Source organism: Pygocentrus nattereri, chromosome 12 (genome assembly GCF_015220715.1).
Source record: "Pygocentrus nattereri isolate fPygNat1 chromosome 12, fPygNat1.pri, whole genome shotgun sequence".
NCBI classification, from domain to species: domain Eukaryota; kingdom Metazoa; phylum Chordata; class Actinopteri; order Characiformes; family Serrasalmidae; genus Pygocentrus; species Pygocentrus nattereri.
Window position 1 is genome coordinate 39702405 of NC_051222.1, and position 18271 is coordinate 39720675.

General features: G+C 42.4%; 1 protein-coding gene across 2 annotated transcripts in view; it reads right to left on the minus strand.

The window, feature by feature from the left end:
• Positions 1 to 3037: 3037 nt before the first annotated feature.
• The window catches only part of LOC108441010 (Down syndrome cell adhesion molecule homolog), a 17701-nt gene continuing 2467 nt past the window's right edge, over positions 3038 to 18271 (minus strand). The window contains exons 2-9 of one of the 2 annotated variants that reach the window (XM_037543204.1): positions 15055 to 15330; positions 14033 to 14377; positions 13292 to 13543; positions 10151 to 10495; positions 9410 to 9661; positions 6094 to 6438; positions 3495 to 3743; positions 3038 to 3406 (exon numbers count right to left, since the gene is read on the minus strand). In XM_037543204.1, coding sequence (XP_037399101.1) covers positions 3237 to 3406; positions 3495 to 3743; positions 6094 to 6438; positions 9410 to 9661; positions 10151 to 10495; positions 13292 to 13543; positions 14033 to 14377; positions 15055 to 15330 — 2234 coding nt within the window. In that variant the 3' untranslated portion in view covers positions 3038 to 3236. Of the gene's footprint in view, positions 3407 to 3494; positions 3744 to 6093; positions 6439 to 9409; positions 9662 to 10150; positions 10496 to 13291; positions 13544 to 14032; positions 14378 to 15054; positions 15334 to 18271 lie in introns of both variants that reach the window. The other variant, XM_037543203.1, reaches the window with a different exon arrangement.

The following is an 18271-nucleotide window of genomic DNA, read 5'->3' on the forward strand; positions in this document are numbered from 1 at the left end:
GTGTTGAATCTGTAATCAATAAACAGCATTCAAACATATGTGGTGGTGTGGAGGGTGTGGAGACCGGTCGCTCAAAGCACTTCATGGCAACAGGAGTCAGTGTGACCAGATGGAAGTCATTGAGGCTTTTGTTGACTGTTTTCTTTGTTACAGTAACAATGGTTGCAGTCAGAGACATGTTGAAGATACTGGTGAATACCTCTGCCTTCCAGGAATCCCATCTGGGCCTGCTGTGTTCCTGGAGTTTGCACATGTGAACAACTTCCTCTCCTCGCGTGCCTGTAGCACCAGTGGAGGGTCTGATGCTGTGGGTTGTTCTCCAGTTGTTTCTCCAGTTTGACCATTGTCAAAGTGGGCAAGTAAGCTTTTGTAGCTTACGTATAAGTGCTTAAGTGTGGCAGCTCTCTTGAGCACCTTGGAAAACGGTCCTGGCGGGTGGTTTGAGGCAGCCACTGGCCACACATAGCACTCGGTACTCCGGACTATGTCTTTGCCACCCAGCTTCAAGTCTGTTGATGTGCCTCTCAACTTACATCTGCAGCATTTTGCAGGTGCTCATATCTAGAACAACATACAGTTTAAATTTACAAAGATAGGTGAAGGTAGCATTAAGAGCCTTGCCCAAAGACTCGTATTGGTATTGTGCAGGGTGCTTGTCCAGGTAGAACCTCAGTCTACAGCAAGAAGATCAGAGTTGTTATCAACAACACTAACCAAAGATTTCTTTAAGCTTGGTGGCCACATCCCACTTCTGGCACCGATGTGATATCTGCATTCATTTTCTGACTCATCTTCCATAAAAATCACTTTTATTAAAAAGTTGTGGACACCATACATTTTTTGAGTAAAACAAAGGATGAAAATTAAAAAAACAAAACAAAACAGGTTTATGTGTTCTATTACAGCTGTCCTGAGGTTTTCATTGAAAAAATGTAAAATTATTATAATATTTCATAATAATTAATGCGCTCTAAGCTTTTACATTGAAAAATACACACTGTGAGAGGTGCACTGCATTCTGGGACTCCACACCGTACTCCTCTTCACTGTGGTGACCCAATACAATTAATCAGGGTCAGCATTAGACACAGTAGACTCAGAGTTAGCATTAGATACAGTAGAGTCAGGGTTAGCATTAGATACAGTAGAGTCAGCATTAGCATTAGATACAGCAGAGTCAGGGTTAGCATTACATACAGTAGAGTCAGGGTTAGAGTTAAGATACAAAAGAGTCAGGGTCAGCATTAGATACAATAGAGTCAGGATCAGCATTAGATAGAGTAGAGTCAGGGTTAGCATTAGATGCAGTAGAGTCAGGGTTAGCATTAGATACAGTAGAGTCAGGGTTAGCATTAGACACATTAGAGTCAGGGTTAGATACAGTAGAGTCAGCATTAGATACAGTAGAGTCAGGGTTAGCATTAGACACGGAGTCAGGGTCAGCATTAAATACAGTAGAGTCAGGGTCAGCATTAGACACAGTAGAGACAGGGTCAGCATTAGATACAGTAGAGTCAGGATTATCATTAGACACATTAGAGTCAGGGTCAGCATTAGATACAGTAAAGTCAGTGTCAGCATTAGATACAGTAGAGTTAAGGTTAATGTTACTATCAGTAGAGTCAGGGTCAGCATTAGATACAGTAGAGTCAGGGTCAGCATTAGATACAGTAGTGTTAAGGTTAATGTTGCTATCAGTAGAGTCAGGGTCAGCATTAGATACAGTAGAGTCAGGGTTATCATTAGACAGAGTAGAGTCAGGGTCAGCATTAGATACAGTAGAGTCAGCGTTAGCATTAGATACATCAGAGTCAGGGTTAGCATTAGACACAGTACAGTCAGGGTTAGATACAGTAGAGTCAGCATTAGATACAGTAGAGTCAGGGTTAGCATTAGATACAGTAGAGTCAGGGTTAGCATTAGACACATTAGAGTCAGGGTTAGATACAGTAGAGTGAGCATTAGATACAATAGAGTCAGGGTTAGCATCAGACACGGAGTCAGGGTCAGCATTAAATACAGTAGAGTCAGGGTCAGCATTTGACACAGTAGAGTCAGAGTTATCATTAGACACAGTAGAGTCAGGGTCAGCATTAGACACAGTAGAGTCAACGTTATCATTAGACACAGTAGAGTCAGGAACAGCATTCGACACAGTAGAGTCAGGGTTATCATTTGACACAGTAGAGTCAGGGTCAGAATTTGATACAGTAAAGTCAGTGTCAGCATTAGATACAGTAGAGTTAAGGTTAATGTTACTATCAGTAGAGTCAGGGTCAGCATTAGATACAGTAGAGTCAGGGTTATCATTAGACACAGTAGAGTCAGGAACAGCATTAGACACAGTAGAGTCAGGGTCAGCATTAGATACAGTAGAGTCAGGGTTATCATTAGACACAGTAGAGTCAGGAACAGCATTAGACACAGTAGAGTCAGGGTTAGCATTAGATACAGTAGAGTCAGGGTTAGCATTAGATACAGTAGAGTCAGGGTTAGCATTAGACACAGAAGTGTCAGGGTTAGCATTACATACAGTAGAGTCAGGGTTAGCATTAGACACAGCAGAGTCAGGGTTAGAATTAAAGCTAGTAGTCAGAAGGACTTCTCGCTTCCTCAGTCTCCGTGGACGAGAACAGCCTACTGTCTTAGAGAACGTTTGATTGGTATGTGAGCCAGCCCAGTGGTTCACTTCAGCCCTGTAGCCCCAGAGAAATGCTGCTATTTAACTTGACAAGCGTTGTTTCCCAGTGGACAATAAACCAGTACACCAGTGTATACACACGAATGTTTGAACAGCCACAGCGAGTCTTTACTGGTAGACGAGCCTGTCTTAGCCTACAGCATCTATCAGAACGCCTGTAGGTGGAGCGTCTGAGGCTGTGAGTAGGTTAGCATTAGCTACAGCTGGCTCTGGTCCATATCATTTACATTTACATTAATGGCATTTGGCTGACGCTCTTATCCAGAGCGACTTACAATTTGATCATTTTACACAGGTAGGCCAAGGTGGTGTTAGGAGTCTTGCCCAAGGACTCTTATTGGTATAGTGTAGGGTGCATCCCAGGTGGGGATTGAACCCCAGTCTACAGTGTAGAAGGCAGAGGTGTTAACCACTACACTACACCAACCACGCTTAATGAGAAATTATGGACACAAGTTTATTTTTCAGACGTGTAATCAAGCTAACTAATGTTAGCATGGTGGCAAATTGCATCTCCTTGCTCTTTACAACCTAATTAGCTTTGACCAGCAATATCATCGCTGAGGGCTATATTATCATTGTTTCTATGTGATGCCAGGTTCCTCCATTTGTTCTGGGTGTGTCGGTAATACCAAAATCCAATTATCAACACCACGCCAACCACAGCACAGACAGCAATGATGATGATGATCAGCTTGTATTCCACTGATGAAGACATGAAGGAACAGAACATCAGCTTCACTTTCTCAGATCAGATCTACACATACAGACTTTACATGATCTTCACACTCACCTGCAACGTTAACCACCACAGTCAGTGAATCAGAACCTTCATCGTTGTAGGCAGTGCAGATGTACTGACCCTGATCCTCTGACTGGACACTGCTGATGAAGATGGAGGAGATTGTGAGATTCTTGTTTCCAGGCGAGTTCCAGGAATACTGAGGACTGGGGTTACCATGAGCTGAACAGTTCAGAACCAGCTGATCACCCTGAGTTAGCGATATGGTACCACTGGAAGGTTGTGTGATGGTGGGCTTGTCTGATGAGAAACAGAGAGAACACTGTTTAACAGAGATTAGGGCTTATTCTTTGATAGAGATCAAGTTAAAAACTGGTGCAGGAAACTCCAACAGTTCAGGTGCAATCATGTATCTTTCAGGCAGGTTGACAGATGTAACAACAATGTAGTAGTAGACTCCTGAATTTGCCTGACTGGACAAACTGACTGAAACATGTCGCCTGAAATCTTATGCCAAGCGACTCACAGTTTGATCATTGATCATTTACACATCAGTGAAGGCAGTGTTAGGAGTCTTGCCCAAGGACTCTTATTGGGATAGTGTAGGGTGCTTGCCCAGGCAGGGGATTAAACCCCAGGCTGCACTGTAGAAGGTGAAGGTCTTATTACACTACACAGTGGGCAGTCATGGGCTGGAGGTTTGGGAACCAGCCCTGTGACCGGAGGGTTGCTGGTTCGATCCCCTCAGCTGACGATCCTTAACTCAAGTACCCTTGAGCAAGACACCTAACCCCCAATTGCTGCCTGGGTGCTGTGGATAGGGCTGCCCACTGCTTCAGGCAAGTGTTCTCACTGCCCCCTAATGTTTCACTGCATGGATTGGTTAAATAAGGAGGTATAATTCCAGTGTGCAAACACAGTTGGCTAATGGTTCTGAATTCACAAATACCTAAAAAGGCACGTAAACTCCCTGCTTTCTATAATAAACTGCAGTCTCTAGTTCTGTGGAATTGGGTTTGTACATTATATATGTAGTCCGTAGTAAGGGTATTATGGTAAAGCAAACAGGGGTGCACTTCTAACGCGTCCCAGCAGAGGGAGGTAATGTGTTTCAAAAACTCTGTGTGTGCAGGCTTTGTGTTAAGTCTCGTGAGAGTTGCCTCTATCATTTGGTTCACTGTCAGGAGCGCGCTGTCGCTGTTTTAAGTCTCTTGAGATCTAGCTCAGTTATCGTTTGGTTCATTTTACATGTACATTTATGGCATTTTGACAGATGCTCATATCCAGTGTCACTTAGAGTTTGATCATTTTACACAGGTAGCTGAAGGTGGTGTTAGGAGTCTTGCCCAAGGACTCTTATTGGTATAGTGTAGGGAGGTTACCCAGGTGGGGATTGAACCCCAGTCTACAGCGTAGAAGGCAGAGGTGTTACCCACTACACTAACCAACCTGCTTCACTGCCAGGGACATGTGCAGGCAGTGCCAGGATCTCTTAAACAGTGTTTTAATACTTGATTCAGGCGGTTTGGAGTAAATGCTGATAACAGAGCTGTAGGAGTAAGCTGATGTGTGCATGGGGACGCCCAGATACAGGTGTTTGCTGTTTGTTTGCTTATTTTGTGACCATGGTTACAACATAAAGTCACCCTAATGCTTGTTTGGCTGGTCTTAAAGCATACGCTTATTAATTACAGCGTGTGCCAGTATCCTGTAACTGCAGTCCTGTGTATGAAACTAGTGGTAACGAGGGGGGAGTGGAGCCCTCCTTAAGGCAGACATGTCAGAACTTTTTAGAGGATACAGGAGTGGTATCCCTGGCCAGTGAAAATGAATCACTGTTCTTTCCTTCCCTGGAAAGGAAAGGCCTGGTAGGAAGTGGAAAGCAGTAGTTTACTGTTACCATAGTAATTAAATTTAGCTGAGGAACAAGCTTTTAAGGTTCTCTTTTGAAGTGTAGTGTTTATTTATGTACTGATTTATTTATTTTATTTATATTTTGTTTCTGAGTGTTTTGTTTGCTTTGAGCCCTTAATCCTTGTAAATCGTTTTTTATTTTATTCTATGGTTGTACTGCTGATTACCCATATTTTCCAGTTATATGGCCATTGATCCTTCAAGGTGTCATGCTGTAACAGTCAATTCTGGTTTTGGCCTGCTTCTACTGTGTGTTGTAAATTTTATGAGTTTTGAGATTTTCTAATAAATAAAATTGTGTGAAATAAAGTCATCATTTTTGTAATTCACCTCTGGTAATCCACCAGATTCTCTTACCAAACCCGAGTGGGAACTAATGGGATTGGTTAACTATCTACAACCTCTAGGTGGTGTTGGAGCTTATGTTTAACTATTTTGGGACCATTGAAAGGAGGGGTTTGGTGGGCCTAGTGGATGGGGCTTACATATTTTACAAATTCCATTATTCAACAGATTAACCCAGCAAAACATTTTATCAACACTAAACATGGTGTCCACACAATCCTCAACGGAGATAATTAAACCAATTCTGATTTAAAGAATACTAGCTGAGGTTAGCTAACTGGCTAAACCCTCGGCATGTCTCCATGACAACAGCCAGGACTGCATTTGTGAAGGTAAGTATCTGGACGACTGCACTGCTACACAGTTCTGTTCACAGGTGTTATAAACTCACAGCGCACTGTGATGTTCAGAGGTTCTGATGATCCCACTTGCGGTTGTTGGAGCTGCTCCAGCTTCAGTAGAGCTGCACACTGATACTGGACTCCATCTTCATCGCGGCTGGCTGAGACAGTCAGTGTGGATGTCACATCCATGCTCCCTTTCTGTTTTTCAGAAATACTGAAACGTCTATACGGCATTTCAGTCACTGTTCTGTTTTTGTTCTGGTCCACTCTGGTCCACTGCACAGTAAGGTTCTGCACTGGTCCTGTATTCTTAATCTCACACTTCAGCTTCATCATCTGACCTTCTGACCACACGCTGGACTCAGAGCTTAACTTCGTAGTGTGTGGATGCTCTGCGGAGAGAGACAACACCCACAAAGAGGTCATAATTAAGTTAAATTCAATTCAAGGTTTATTTATGAACAGCAGTGAAGTGCCTCATGTTCAGTGGTTAATATGTACTATCGAGCATTCTTAGCATTCCTATAGCAAGCATATTAGCCAGCAATGGATTAGTCAAGATGTCGAAGTCTAAAGCAGCAAAAACACAAATGAGTTTGAACACAATGTTTTATCCGCTGACAATGGCAAATTATTTTGTACTACTTGTTGTGTCTCGTTAGATTACACACAGCAACAGGTCAGCACCACTTGGAGATTGAAACTGATCTTCACAAAAAGAGTCCTGCTGGAAAAGAGCCACAAGAAGGAGCCAAGAAGCAAAAGGTTAATTTAATGTTTAAAAAAAAAAAACAACAGAGCACAGAGGCTCACTATTAGGCAACCGTGGAACTTGCCAATGCAAACGTACCGTAAGAAGAGCTGGACCACACAGCACTAAGACACTACCTGTCAAAATCACAGGAGGTTCACAGAGTGTAAATAAACTCAGACAGGACGACTTTCCCAGGTCTTTTAGGAACAGTTTGAAGAAGTCAAAGAAGTCATTCGCAAATCCGTGTAATTCTTTTTGAGTAATTTTGGATGAGTTTACCAATGAAGAGGTCAATTATGATTGTCATGTTATTTTTTAGTTTATGTTGGACAAGGACTGGGTTTACCATACCACAAGTTTCACAAGCCATAGTTAAAACTCTCACATAATAAAGTGTAGATTTTAACCAAGTTTTTGCTTTCATTACTGATAGTGTAACCTACCTGATAAAGCCCTACATATCTGTACTGCAAGATCTCATGGAGAGAACGAGGGACAGACGTGACGAAAAAGAACACAGGAAAAACACACAACAGAGGACGGAAGAACGATGCTAAACAATACAATACAAAAACCAAACAAAGACCAGCAAACTACCAGGAGAAAACACAGGGCTTAAATACAAACAATATCGAGGGTTAACAAGACACATGTGGTTACAATTAGAGGCAGGGTCTGGAAACAAGGGGGCAGGACTGGGAAGAAACAAAACAAGGAATCACATGGACAAGACCAAAACAAAACAAAAGCACAGGGAGGACTGGGAGGGGCCAATCGTGGCATTCAGTGCACATCTTGTGCAATGCACACTTTATTTCTCTGGTCTTCTAGAGTTGTTCAGTTGGTAAGCTATGTTGAAATAATCAACATCAATAATTTGGAGATGAATGGACTTATTTGTATTTATAATTACTCCAGCTGGTTCCCTGATATGGTTATTCTGCAGCCAGAAAACTGTCAAACACCAAAAACTCATGAGGCTGCACTCAGTGTCTCGTTTTCCAGCTTCTTGTGCAAATTGTCTCATTCCACCTAAAATGGTGCATCAGTTTCACTCTGGCAATGCAGGTGCCCTTTAAGGAATGGGAAAATTCAAACAAGAAGCCGGCCGATGACGAGCTGATTTCAGCCTCATAAAAAATCGAAAGTTGAGAGACATTTTACAAGAAACTGTTCTACTTCTGCCTAAAAAGTTTCCTGCTGGAGATGCGGGAAAAGCCACTTAAGCTGAGCTGAAGCTTAAAGCTGAGCAGAGTGAGTCTGCATTTTTTGTTTATTTTCAATTTTTTAGTATATACTAGCACATCATCACATGCTGAGACACATTTACAGCCACAAAGTAGATGGGACATAAAAATGCTGTGGCTCAAGAGGTGGATTGTTTTTTAATTAAAAAAAGTGGCTCTTCTTAACATTTGGGTTGCCAACCTATATCCTACACAATCCTCACCCAAACAAGGTCCAGTTCATTTCCAACAAAGCCACCAAGCTAACGGACTTTCTCTGGGCAGCAACACAGTTGGTCAAAACCTTCTCTGACTATGTAACGCCAGGGAGCGATGGTGAGCTGAGAGAAGTGAGATTTATTAGGGGCAAATCCATAATCAGAGTCAAGACATTCCAGGGTCAAAGAGCCAACATGGAGAGATGGAGGGACAAACATAACAAATAAGAAATACATACTAAACACAAAAACAGAGACTAGGACAAATAACGGAGGCCAGAAGATACAACACCAAACAACACACTGCAAAGACCAGCAACCTAACAGGGGAAAACACAGGGCTTACATACAGGAACAGGTAGCAAGACACAGGTGGATAACACAGGTGAGAACAATCAAGGGTGAAGTCTAGAAACAAGGGAGCAGAACAGGGAAGAAACAAAACAAGGAAGCACATGGACAAGACCAAAAGGTAAACGAGCACATGGAGGACTGGGAGGGGCCAATCGTGACAGATTAAACAGTTAAACAGAAGAGCTTATCACTTGTTTCCTTGCGTCATTCAGTAGATCAGGCAGTATTACGGATATGGAGATGAGTCAAATGAGAGCATTATGGAAAGTAGGTTTCATCCGCCAGCAGCTGAATTCCTTAAAGAAGTGCAGATTCAGATCCTGCACATGATCTTCAACAGTGGATTTAAATGCAATGCCATCCAAGTTACTGATCTACACGTTGCACAAGATAGATAGATAGATAGATAGATAGATAGATAGATAGATAGATACTTTATTGATCCCAAAGGAAATTTAGCAACACATTTCCAGTGTTAACTGTTTGGACAAAATCTTTGAGTTGAGACTCTCATATCTTGCAAAACTAGCACGGCACTGCCAGTCAATCCTGACCAATCCTGTGGATGCAGAGAGTCAGTGTGAAAACGAACAAGTGTTTTGTCTTTGAGACACAGTGTGAAGCCTAGCAGCTCTGCTGAATGTTCAAGGCTTCATTCAGCCATTAAGACTGGCTATGCTGTGTGTAGTAAATAGCAATCTTTTTGCAATTTACGGGTTATTAAATGACTGCTGTGAGATATGGTACATTACAGCACATTTTCCCATGAATTTAGCAGGGACCCATTTAGATTACACATCTTTACACTCACCTAAAACATTAACTGTAACATTCATAGAATCAGAGCCTTCATCGTTGTAGGCAGTGCAGCTGTATTGACCCTGATCCTCTGACTGGACACTGCTGATGATGATGGAGGAGGTTGTGAGGTTCTTGTTTCCAGGTGAGCTCCAGGAATACTGAGGACTGGGGTTACCATGAGCTGAACAGTTCAGAACCAGCTTATTGCCCTTAATTACGGAATTGGGGATACCTTTGGAAGGTTGTGTTATGATGGGCTTGTCTGATGAGAAACAAAGAAAACCGTTGTACAGAGATGATGGGTAATTTTTTTTTGATAGAGATTAAACTAAAAATTGGTGCAGGACATTCCGGTGGTTCAGATGTAATCACAGATTATTCAGTCATGTTTACAGACATGGCACATAGCAGTGATATAGCATTAGAGTCCTGTATCTGTGCTAGCTGATATTTGAAACTAACAGAGAATATGGGCGTCTTATTTTTGCATTAGGTTCCAAATAAAACCTCCAACAGAAAGGCATTGGAAAAATGAGGCTGAGCCACTTTTTCATGTATCCAAATGACATTAGCAAACAAGCTACACAAACTGTACCTGACTAGGTGAACTAATTTTAGCAAGATGACTTAACAAATAACAGATTCTGTGTTAACTAACTGGCTATGTTTCCATGACGACTGTATTTGTGAAGGTAAGTATCTGGACGACGGCACTGCTACACAATTCTGTTCACAGGTGTAATAAACTCACAGCGCACTGTGATGTTCAGAGGTTCTGATGATCCCACTTGCGGTTGTTGGAGCTGCTCCAGCTTCAGTAGAGCTGCACACTGATACTGGACTCCATCTTCATCGTGGCTGGCTAAGACAGTCAGTGTGGATGTCACATCCATGCTCCCTTTCTGTTTTTCAGAAATACTGAAACGTCTATACGGCATTTCAGTCACTGTTCTGTTTTTGTTCTGGTCCACTCTGGTCCACTGCACAGTAAGGTTCTGCACTGGTCCTGTATTCTTAATCTCACACTTCAGCTTCATCATCTGACCTTCTGACCACATGCTGGACTCAGAGCTTAAGTTCGTAGTGTGCGGATGCTCTGCAGAGAGAGACAACACCCACAAATAGGTCATAATTAAGTTAAATTCAATTCAAGGTTTATTTATGAACAGCATTGAAGTGCCTCATGTTCAGTGGTTAATATGTACTATCGAGCATTCTTAGCATTCCTATAGCAAGCATATTAGCCAGCAATGGGTTAGTCAAGATGTCGAAGTCTAAAGCAGCAAAAACACAAATGAGTTTGAACACAATGTTTTATCCGCTGACAATGGCAAATTATTTTGTACTACTTGTTGTGTCTCGTTAGATTACACACAGCAACAGGTCAGCACCACTTGGAGATTGAAACTGATCTTCACAAAAAGAGTTCTGCTGGAAAAGAGCCACAAGAAGGAGCCAAGAAGCAAAAGGTTAATTTAATGTTTAAAAAAAAAAAACCAGAGCACAGAGGCTCACTATTTGGCAACCGTGGAACTTGCCAATGCAAACGTACCGTAAGAAGAGCTGGACCACACAGCACTAAGACACTACCTGTCAAAATCACAGGAGGTTCACAGAGTGTAAATAAACTCAGACAGGACGACTTTCCCAGGTCTTTTAGGAACAGTTTGAAGAAGTCAAAGAAGTCATTCGCAAATCCGTGTAATTCTTTTTGAGTAATTTTGGATGAGTTTACCAATGAAGAGGTCAATTATGATTGTCATGTTATTTTTTAGTTTATGTTGGACAAGGACTGGGTTTACCATACCACAAGTTTCACAAGCCATAGTTAAAACTCTCACATAATAAAGTGTAGATTTTAACCGAGTTTTTGCTTTCATTACTGATAGTGTAACCTACCTGATAAAGCCCTACATATCTGTACTGCAAGATCTCATGGAGAGAACGAGGGACAGACGTGACGAAAAAGAACACAGGAAAAACACACAACAGAGGCCGGAAGAACAATGCTAAACAATACAATACAAAAACCAAACAAAGACCAGCAAACTACCAGGAGAAAACACAGGGCTTAAATACAAACAATAACGAGGGTTAACAAGACACATGTGGTTACAATTAGAGGCAGGGTCTGGAAACAAGGGGGCAGGAAGAAACAAAACAAGGAATCACATGGACAAGACCAAAACAAAACAAAAGCACAGGGAGGACTGGGAGGGGCCAATCGTGGCATTCAGTGCACATCTTGTGCAATGCACACTTTATTTCTCTGGTCTTCTAGAGTTGTTCAGTTGGTAAGCTATGTTGAAATAATCAACATCAATAATTTGGAGATGAATGGACTTATTTGTATTTATAATTACTCTAGCTGATTTCCTGATATGGTTATTCTGCAGCCAGAAAACTGTCAAACACCAAAAACTCATGAGGCTGCACTCAGTGTCTTGTTTTCCAGCTTCTTGTGCAAATTGTCTCATTCCACCTAAAATGGTGCATCAGTTTCACTCTGGCAATGCAGGTGCCCTTTAAGGAATGGGAAAATTCGAACAAGAAGCCGGCCGATGACAAGCTGATTTCAGCCTCATAAAAAATCGAAAGTTGAGAGACATTTTACAAGAAACTGTTCTACTTCTGCCTAAAAAGTTTCCTGCTGGAGATGCGGGAAAAGCCACTTAAGCTGAGCTGAAGCTTAAAGCTGAGCAGAGTGAGTCTGCATTTTTTGTTTATTTTCAATTTTTTAGTATATACTAGCACATCATCACATGCTGAGACACATTTACAGCCACAAGGTAGATGGGACATAAAAATGCTTTGGCTCAAGAGGTGGATTGTTTTTTAATTAAAAAAAGTGGCTCTTCTTAACATTTGGGTTGCCAACCTATATCCTACACAATCCTCACCCAAACAAGGTCCAGTTCATTTCCAACAAAGCCACCAAGCTAACGGACTTTCTCTGGGCAGCAACACAGTTGGTCAAAACCTTCTCTGACTATGTAACGCCAGGGAGCGATGGTGAGCTGAGAGAAGTGAGATTTATTAGGGGCAAATCCATAATCAGAGTCAAGACATTCCAGGGTCAAAGAGCCAACATGGAGAGATGGAGGGACAAACATAACAAATAAGAAATACATACTAAACACAAAAACAGAGACTAGGACAAATAACGGAGGCCAGAAGATACAACACCAAACAACACACTGCAAAGACCAGCAACCTAACAGGGGAAAACACAGGGCTTACATACAGGAACAGGTAGCAAGACACAGGTGGATAACACAGGTGAGAACAATCAAGGGTGAAGTCTAGAAACAAGGGAGCAGAACAGGGAAGAAACAAAACAAGGAAGCACATGGACAAGACCAAAAGGTAAACGAGCACATGGAGGACTGGGAGGGGCCAATCGTGACAGATTAAACAGTTAAACAGAAGAGCTTATCACTTGTTTCCTTGCGTCATTCAGTAGATCAGGCAGTATTACGGATATGGAGATGAGTCAAATGAGAGCATTATGGAAAGTAGGTTTCATCCGCCAGCAGCTGAATTCCTTAAAGAAGTGCAGATTCAGATCCTGCACATGATCTTCAACAGTGGATTTAAATGCAATGCTATCCAAGTTACTGATCTAGACGTTGCACAAGATAGATAGATAGATAGATAGATAGATAGATAGATAGATAGATAGATAGATAGATAGATAGATAGATAGATAGATACTTTATTGATCCCAGCTAATTCATTCAGCCATTAAGACTGGCTATGCTGTGTGTAGTAAATAGCAATCTTTTTGCAATTTACGGGTTATTAAATGACTGCTGTGAGATATGGTACATTACAGCACATTTTCCCATGAATTTAGCAGGGACCCATTTAGATTACACAACTTTACACTCACCTAAAACATTAACTGTAACATTCATAGAATCAGAGCCTTCATCGTTGTAGGCAGTGCAGCTGTATTGTCCCTGATCCTCTGACTGGACACTGCTGATGATGATGGAGGAGGTTGTGAGGTTCTTGTTTCCAGGTGAGCTCCAGGAATACTGAGGACTGGGGTTACCATGAGCTGAACAGTTCAGAACCAGCTTATTGCCCTTAATTACGGAATTGGGGATACCTTTGGAAGGTTGTGTTATGATGGGCTTGTCTGATGAGAAACAAAGAAAACCGTTGTACAGAGATGATGGGTAATTTTTTTTTGATAGAGATTAAACTAAAAATTGGTGCAGGACATTCCGGTGGTTCAGATGTAATCACAGATTATTCAGTCATGTTTACAGACATGGCACATAGCAGTGATATAGCATTAGAGTCCTGTATCTGTGCTAGCTGATATTTGAAACTAACAGAGAATATGGGCGTCTTATTTTTGCATTAGGTTTCAAATAAAACCTCCAACAGAAAGGCATTGGAAAAATGAGGCTGAGCCACTTTTTCATGTATCCAAATGACATTAGCAAACAAGCTACACAAACTGTACCTGACTAGGTGAACTAATTTTAGCAAGATGACTTAACAAATAACAGATTCTGTGTTAACTAACTGGCTATGTTTCCATGACGACTGTATTTGTGAAGGTAAGTATCTGGACGACGGCACTGCTACACAATTCTGTTCATAGGTGTAATAAACTCACAGCGCACTGTGATGTTCAGAGGTTCTGATGATCCCACTTGCGGTTGTTGGAGCTGATCCAACCTCAGTAGAGCTGCACACTGATACTGCACATCATCTTCATCACGGCTGGCCGAGACAGTCAGTGTGGACGTCACATTCCCGTTCTTCCTCTCCTCTCCAGAAGTGCTGAAACTTCCATACGGCATTTCAGTCACTGTTGTGATGTTGTTCTGGTCCACTCTGGTCCACTGCACAGTAAGGTTCTGTAATGGACCCACATTCTCAATCTCACACTTCAGCTTCATCATCTGACCTTCTGACCACACGCTGGACTCAGAGCTGATATTCACACTGTCTGGACGCTCTGAAGAGAGAGAAATTAAAATGTATTTAAGAAGCACTTTGTACAACAAGCATTTTCACAATGCAGCTTTACACAGAATCCAGATCAAAGCAGCTTTACACAGAGTCTAGATCAAAGCAGCTTTACACAGAATCCAGATGAAAGCTTGCAACAATTGCTGTTGACAGCAATTGTGGAAAGAAAATCTCCCTCAGATAAAGAGGAAGAAACTTTGAAAGGAGCCAAGACTCAAAAGGGGAACCCGTACTGCTCTGATTGACATATGAATTAATAAACAACAGTGAAAATGACATTGACTAGTTAGGCTAGGCAAACTAACGCTAGTTGATTAGGCAATCTAGTGTTAGCAGGCTGGGAAATCCAGCCTTACCTAGAACATAGAAACAGGAAAGAACTGACCATCAGTGGACAGGAATATTCATACTAACTAATGAGAGCCAATGACTGTTAAAAGCCTCTCGCTCTAACAAATGAGAACCAGATGAATGAAAAGCAGTGACTCCTGTTAGAATCGTATCCCAGTGATCATTTCTGTGGTCGGAGTGTAAATCCACAGTAAACTCTGGGATCAGAGAGTGGATCTGTGTAAGGCAGTGAGTGGAAAGTGGAAAAGCAGCTTTCAGCTTTTTAGCGCTGCAGTACTGAGGAAGCTGAGCAGGTGGGATCACTGTACTCACTGTAAAGCGTCAGATGGACCTTCCGTTTACATTGTTCTGTATTCGGCACTGACAGGTAACAGAACATCTCTCTTCCGTTCACCTCCCACTCTGTCAGATTGGGCGATGTCCACACCAAACTGGTCTCACTGTCAGTTTGGACAGGAAGAATCTGAGACTCCCAGCCCAGCTTGTACACTGATGAAGGTTCGGATGGTATGGAGCAGTTCACTTTAACAGGTTCTCCGTACTCCACCAGCAGGGAGTCATTGGAAACAGTGAGTATAGAACAGCGGTCTGCTAATTAAAATATGAAACACAAAAGCACCGTTAGACACCAATATGTCATCATGAGCGCTGTTGGTTTTCTTTCACTCCACTGCTCAAAGTCTTTAGAATTCATCAGACTAGCAAAGCGTCTATCAAAATTATTCATAACAAAAAATGATCAAATTGCTGGATATGAATAAGAATGAATGAAAAATCCCAAAGACATACATTTAAACAGAAACTGATCAAGAAGAATAAAATGTAAAAATAAAATAATTATGAAAACAATAATAAAGTTCAATCAATACATTTATGAAAATACTCTTCCATCGCTCCCCTCAGTTCATCTGATTTATCGTCCTAAACTGAGAACACCGTCAATGATCAAAACTAGGCATCTGGCTGCAGCCTATCAGACTGAAGTGTGCATGAAAAGGGTGGGGCTTATGATAGACACACCATGCTCAAATGACTGGGCTCAGAATATGACTCTAAATCTGATTCAGTCATCAAGCACTTTCTCACAGAAGCAGATTGTGAAACACAGAATAAAGATTGGAAACAAATTCTGTTCTGGAGTCATCTACTCATTTCTGCCTCGAAGAACTTGAGATAACTTCCCAGAAGTTCTATTACACCACAATCACTTTAATGCTGCATCTGGATTTGTTGGATTTGCCAATATTTAAGCAGGGACTCAGGTTGAGAACTTCGTGAAGTATTGTTTAGACAATCACTGAGCGTTCCCTGATTCTGCTATTCTGTATATTTTGTGTATCGAACCTTGGACGTGTTTTCCCATGTATGATTTGTGTTTTTGCCCCTTGGATACTGTTGCCCTTTTTCGGATGGTTTCATGTTATCAATTACTGGACTGGATATTATACTGTGAGTGGTGTTTTACCCTTTGGACTGAGTGGAAGATTAAAGTCATCGCACTTTATCTGCGAGCGTCTGCCAATCTGTCTGACCGTCACAAGTACACACCGGCAATGCACAGCTTTGTTCACACCCGGGATCATCCTGCAGGAAATCCTAGGGCATCTGAGGTCTCGCAAACCATCCCAGAGTAAAGCAGAGGAGGTACAAACCTGTGATCCATCAATGATTCTAGGCAATGGACAGTGTCAGCTTGGAGTGAGTGGGAATTCTGGGAATGTAGGTTTATGTGTTTCACTGAGAGCTGGCTGCACAAACCGATTCCTAAAGCTAATTGAAGGGAGAACAGGAGGACTACTGAGGACTTTCGCCATGTCAATGTTTCCTGCAACATGGGACACTAGACTTGCTATATGCCAATGTCATAGAGGCGTACACTCACTGGCCACTTTATTAGGTACACCTAGTAAAAGGTTTGGCCCCCTTTTGCCTTCAGAACGGTCTTAATTCTTCGTGGCAGGCTTTCAACAAGGTGTTGGAAACGTTCCTCAGAGATTCTGGTTGGTTATTTGAGTTCCTGTTGCCTTTCTATCATCTGGAACCAGTCTGCCCATTCTCCTCTGACCTCTCACATCAACAAGGCATTTTCGTCCACACAACTGACCGCTCACTGGACATTTCCTCTTTTTCAGACCGTTCTCTGTAAACCCTAGAGATGGTTGAGCGTGAAAATCCCAGTAGATCAACAGTTTCTGAAATACTCAGACCGGCCCGTCTGGCACCAACAACCACACCACGTTCAAAGCCCCTTAAATCCCCTTTCTTCCCCGTTCTGATGCTCGGTCTGCACTTCAGCAAGTCGTCTTGACCACCTCTATATGTCTAAATGCATTGAGTTGCAGCCATGTGATTGGCTGATTAGCTATTTGTGTTAACAAGCATTTGAACAATTGAACAACTGGTGAGTGTATACAGTAGCTCTATTGCACTGGGAAAGCCAGACCACAATCTGCAGCCTCAGTATAAATCTCTTGTACTAAGGAAACCTGATGTGATTAAGCCAGTCGGGAAGTGGTCAGTGGAGATTATGTATGTCCTAAAAAGCTGCTTTGAAACACTTGACTGGGACATTCTTTGTGAACCCCATGCTAAGGACATTGATGCTCGCTGTGTAATGGACTACATAAGCGTGTTTGTGGACAATGCTGTGCCATTTAACCCTGGGTCACTAGCACTCTGAAGGCCCTGCTGAACAAAAAGCAGAGGGAGTTCAGGACTGGTGATAGGGATGGTATGAGAAGCATGCAGAGGGAGCTGAAGAAGAGAATTAGGGAGTGTAGGGAGGAAAACAGAGGGTTGAGGTGAAAGCTTGGTGGGATGGAATAAGGAATGTGTTTCTTTATAAACTGCCTTGCAGTCAGCAGACTGAGGAGAGCTGGATGAGGACAAATGAGCTGAACACTTTCTTCAGTAATATCAGTAGTGGGTCATTCACAAATACATCACCTGGGACCGCATCTTGCCCTCCCTTTGTGTCTTCCTCTGCATCACATCACGTGAGAAGAGAGGTACAATGACTGAGGGCAGGAGAAGTGGAGAGCCCTGGTGGTGCCAGTGCTAAAGTACTAGAGGCCTACACAGACCAGCTGAGTGGGGTCCTGCAGTACATATGCAACCTACAACCACAAATCTGTACCACTGATGGTACATCAGTCACTGGAGAGGCTTGTCTTTGGTCACCTCGGGATAGATGGGCGTGGGATTGGACCCCTTACAGTTTGCCTGTCGGCTGCATGTGGTGGTTGAGGATGCTGTGATGTACCTGCTGCACAGAACTTACTCACACCTGGAGATGTTGGGAAGCACCGTGAGAATCATGTTCTTTGATTGCCTTCAATGCCATCTTGCTACTCCTGCAGAGGGACACATAGAGTGCGGCACAGGTGGACACTGCCCTGGTGTGCTGGATCATCAACTACCTGACTGACAGGCTCCAGTACATCCACCTACAGAAGCTCTTGAATGACACTGTTATTGTGAGGAAGCCTAGTGGACAGCTTTGTGGACTGGTGTCAGCACAATACTCTCC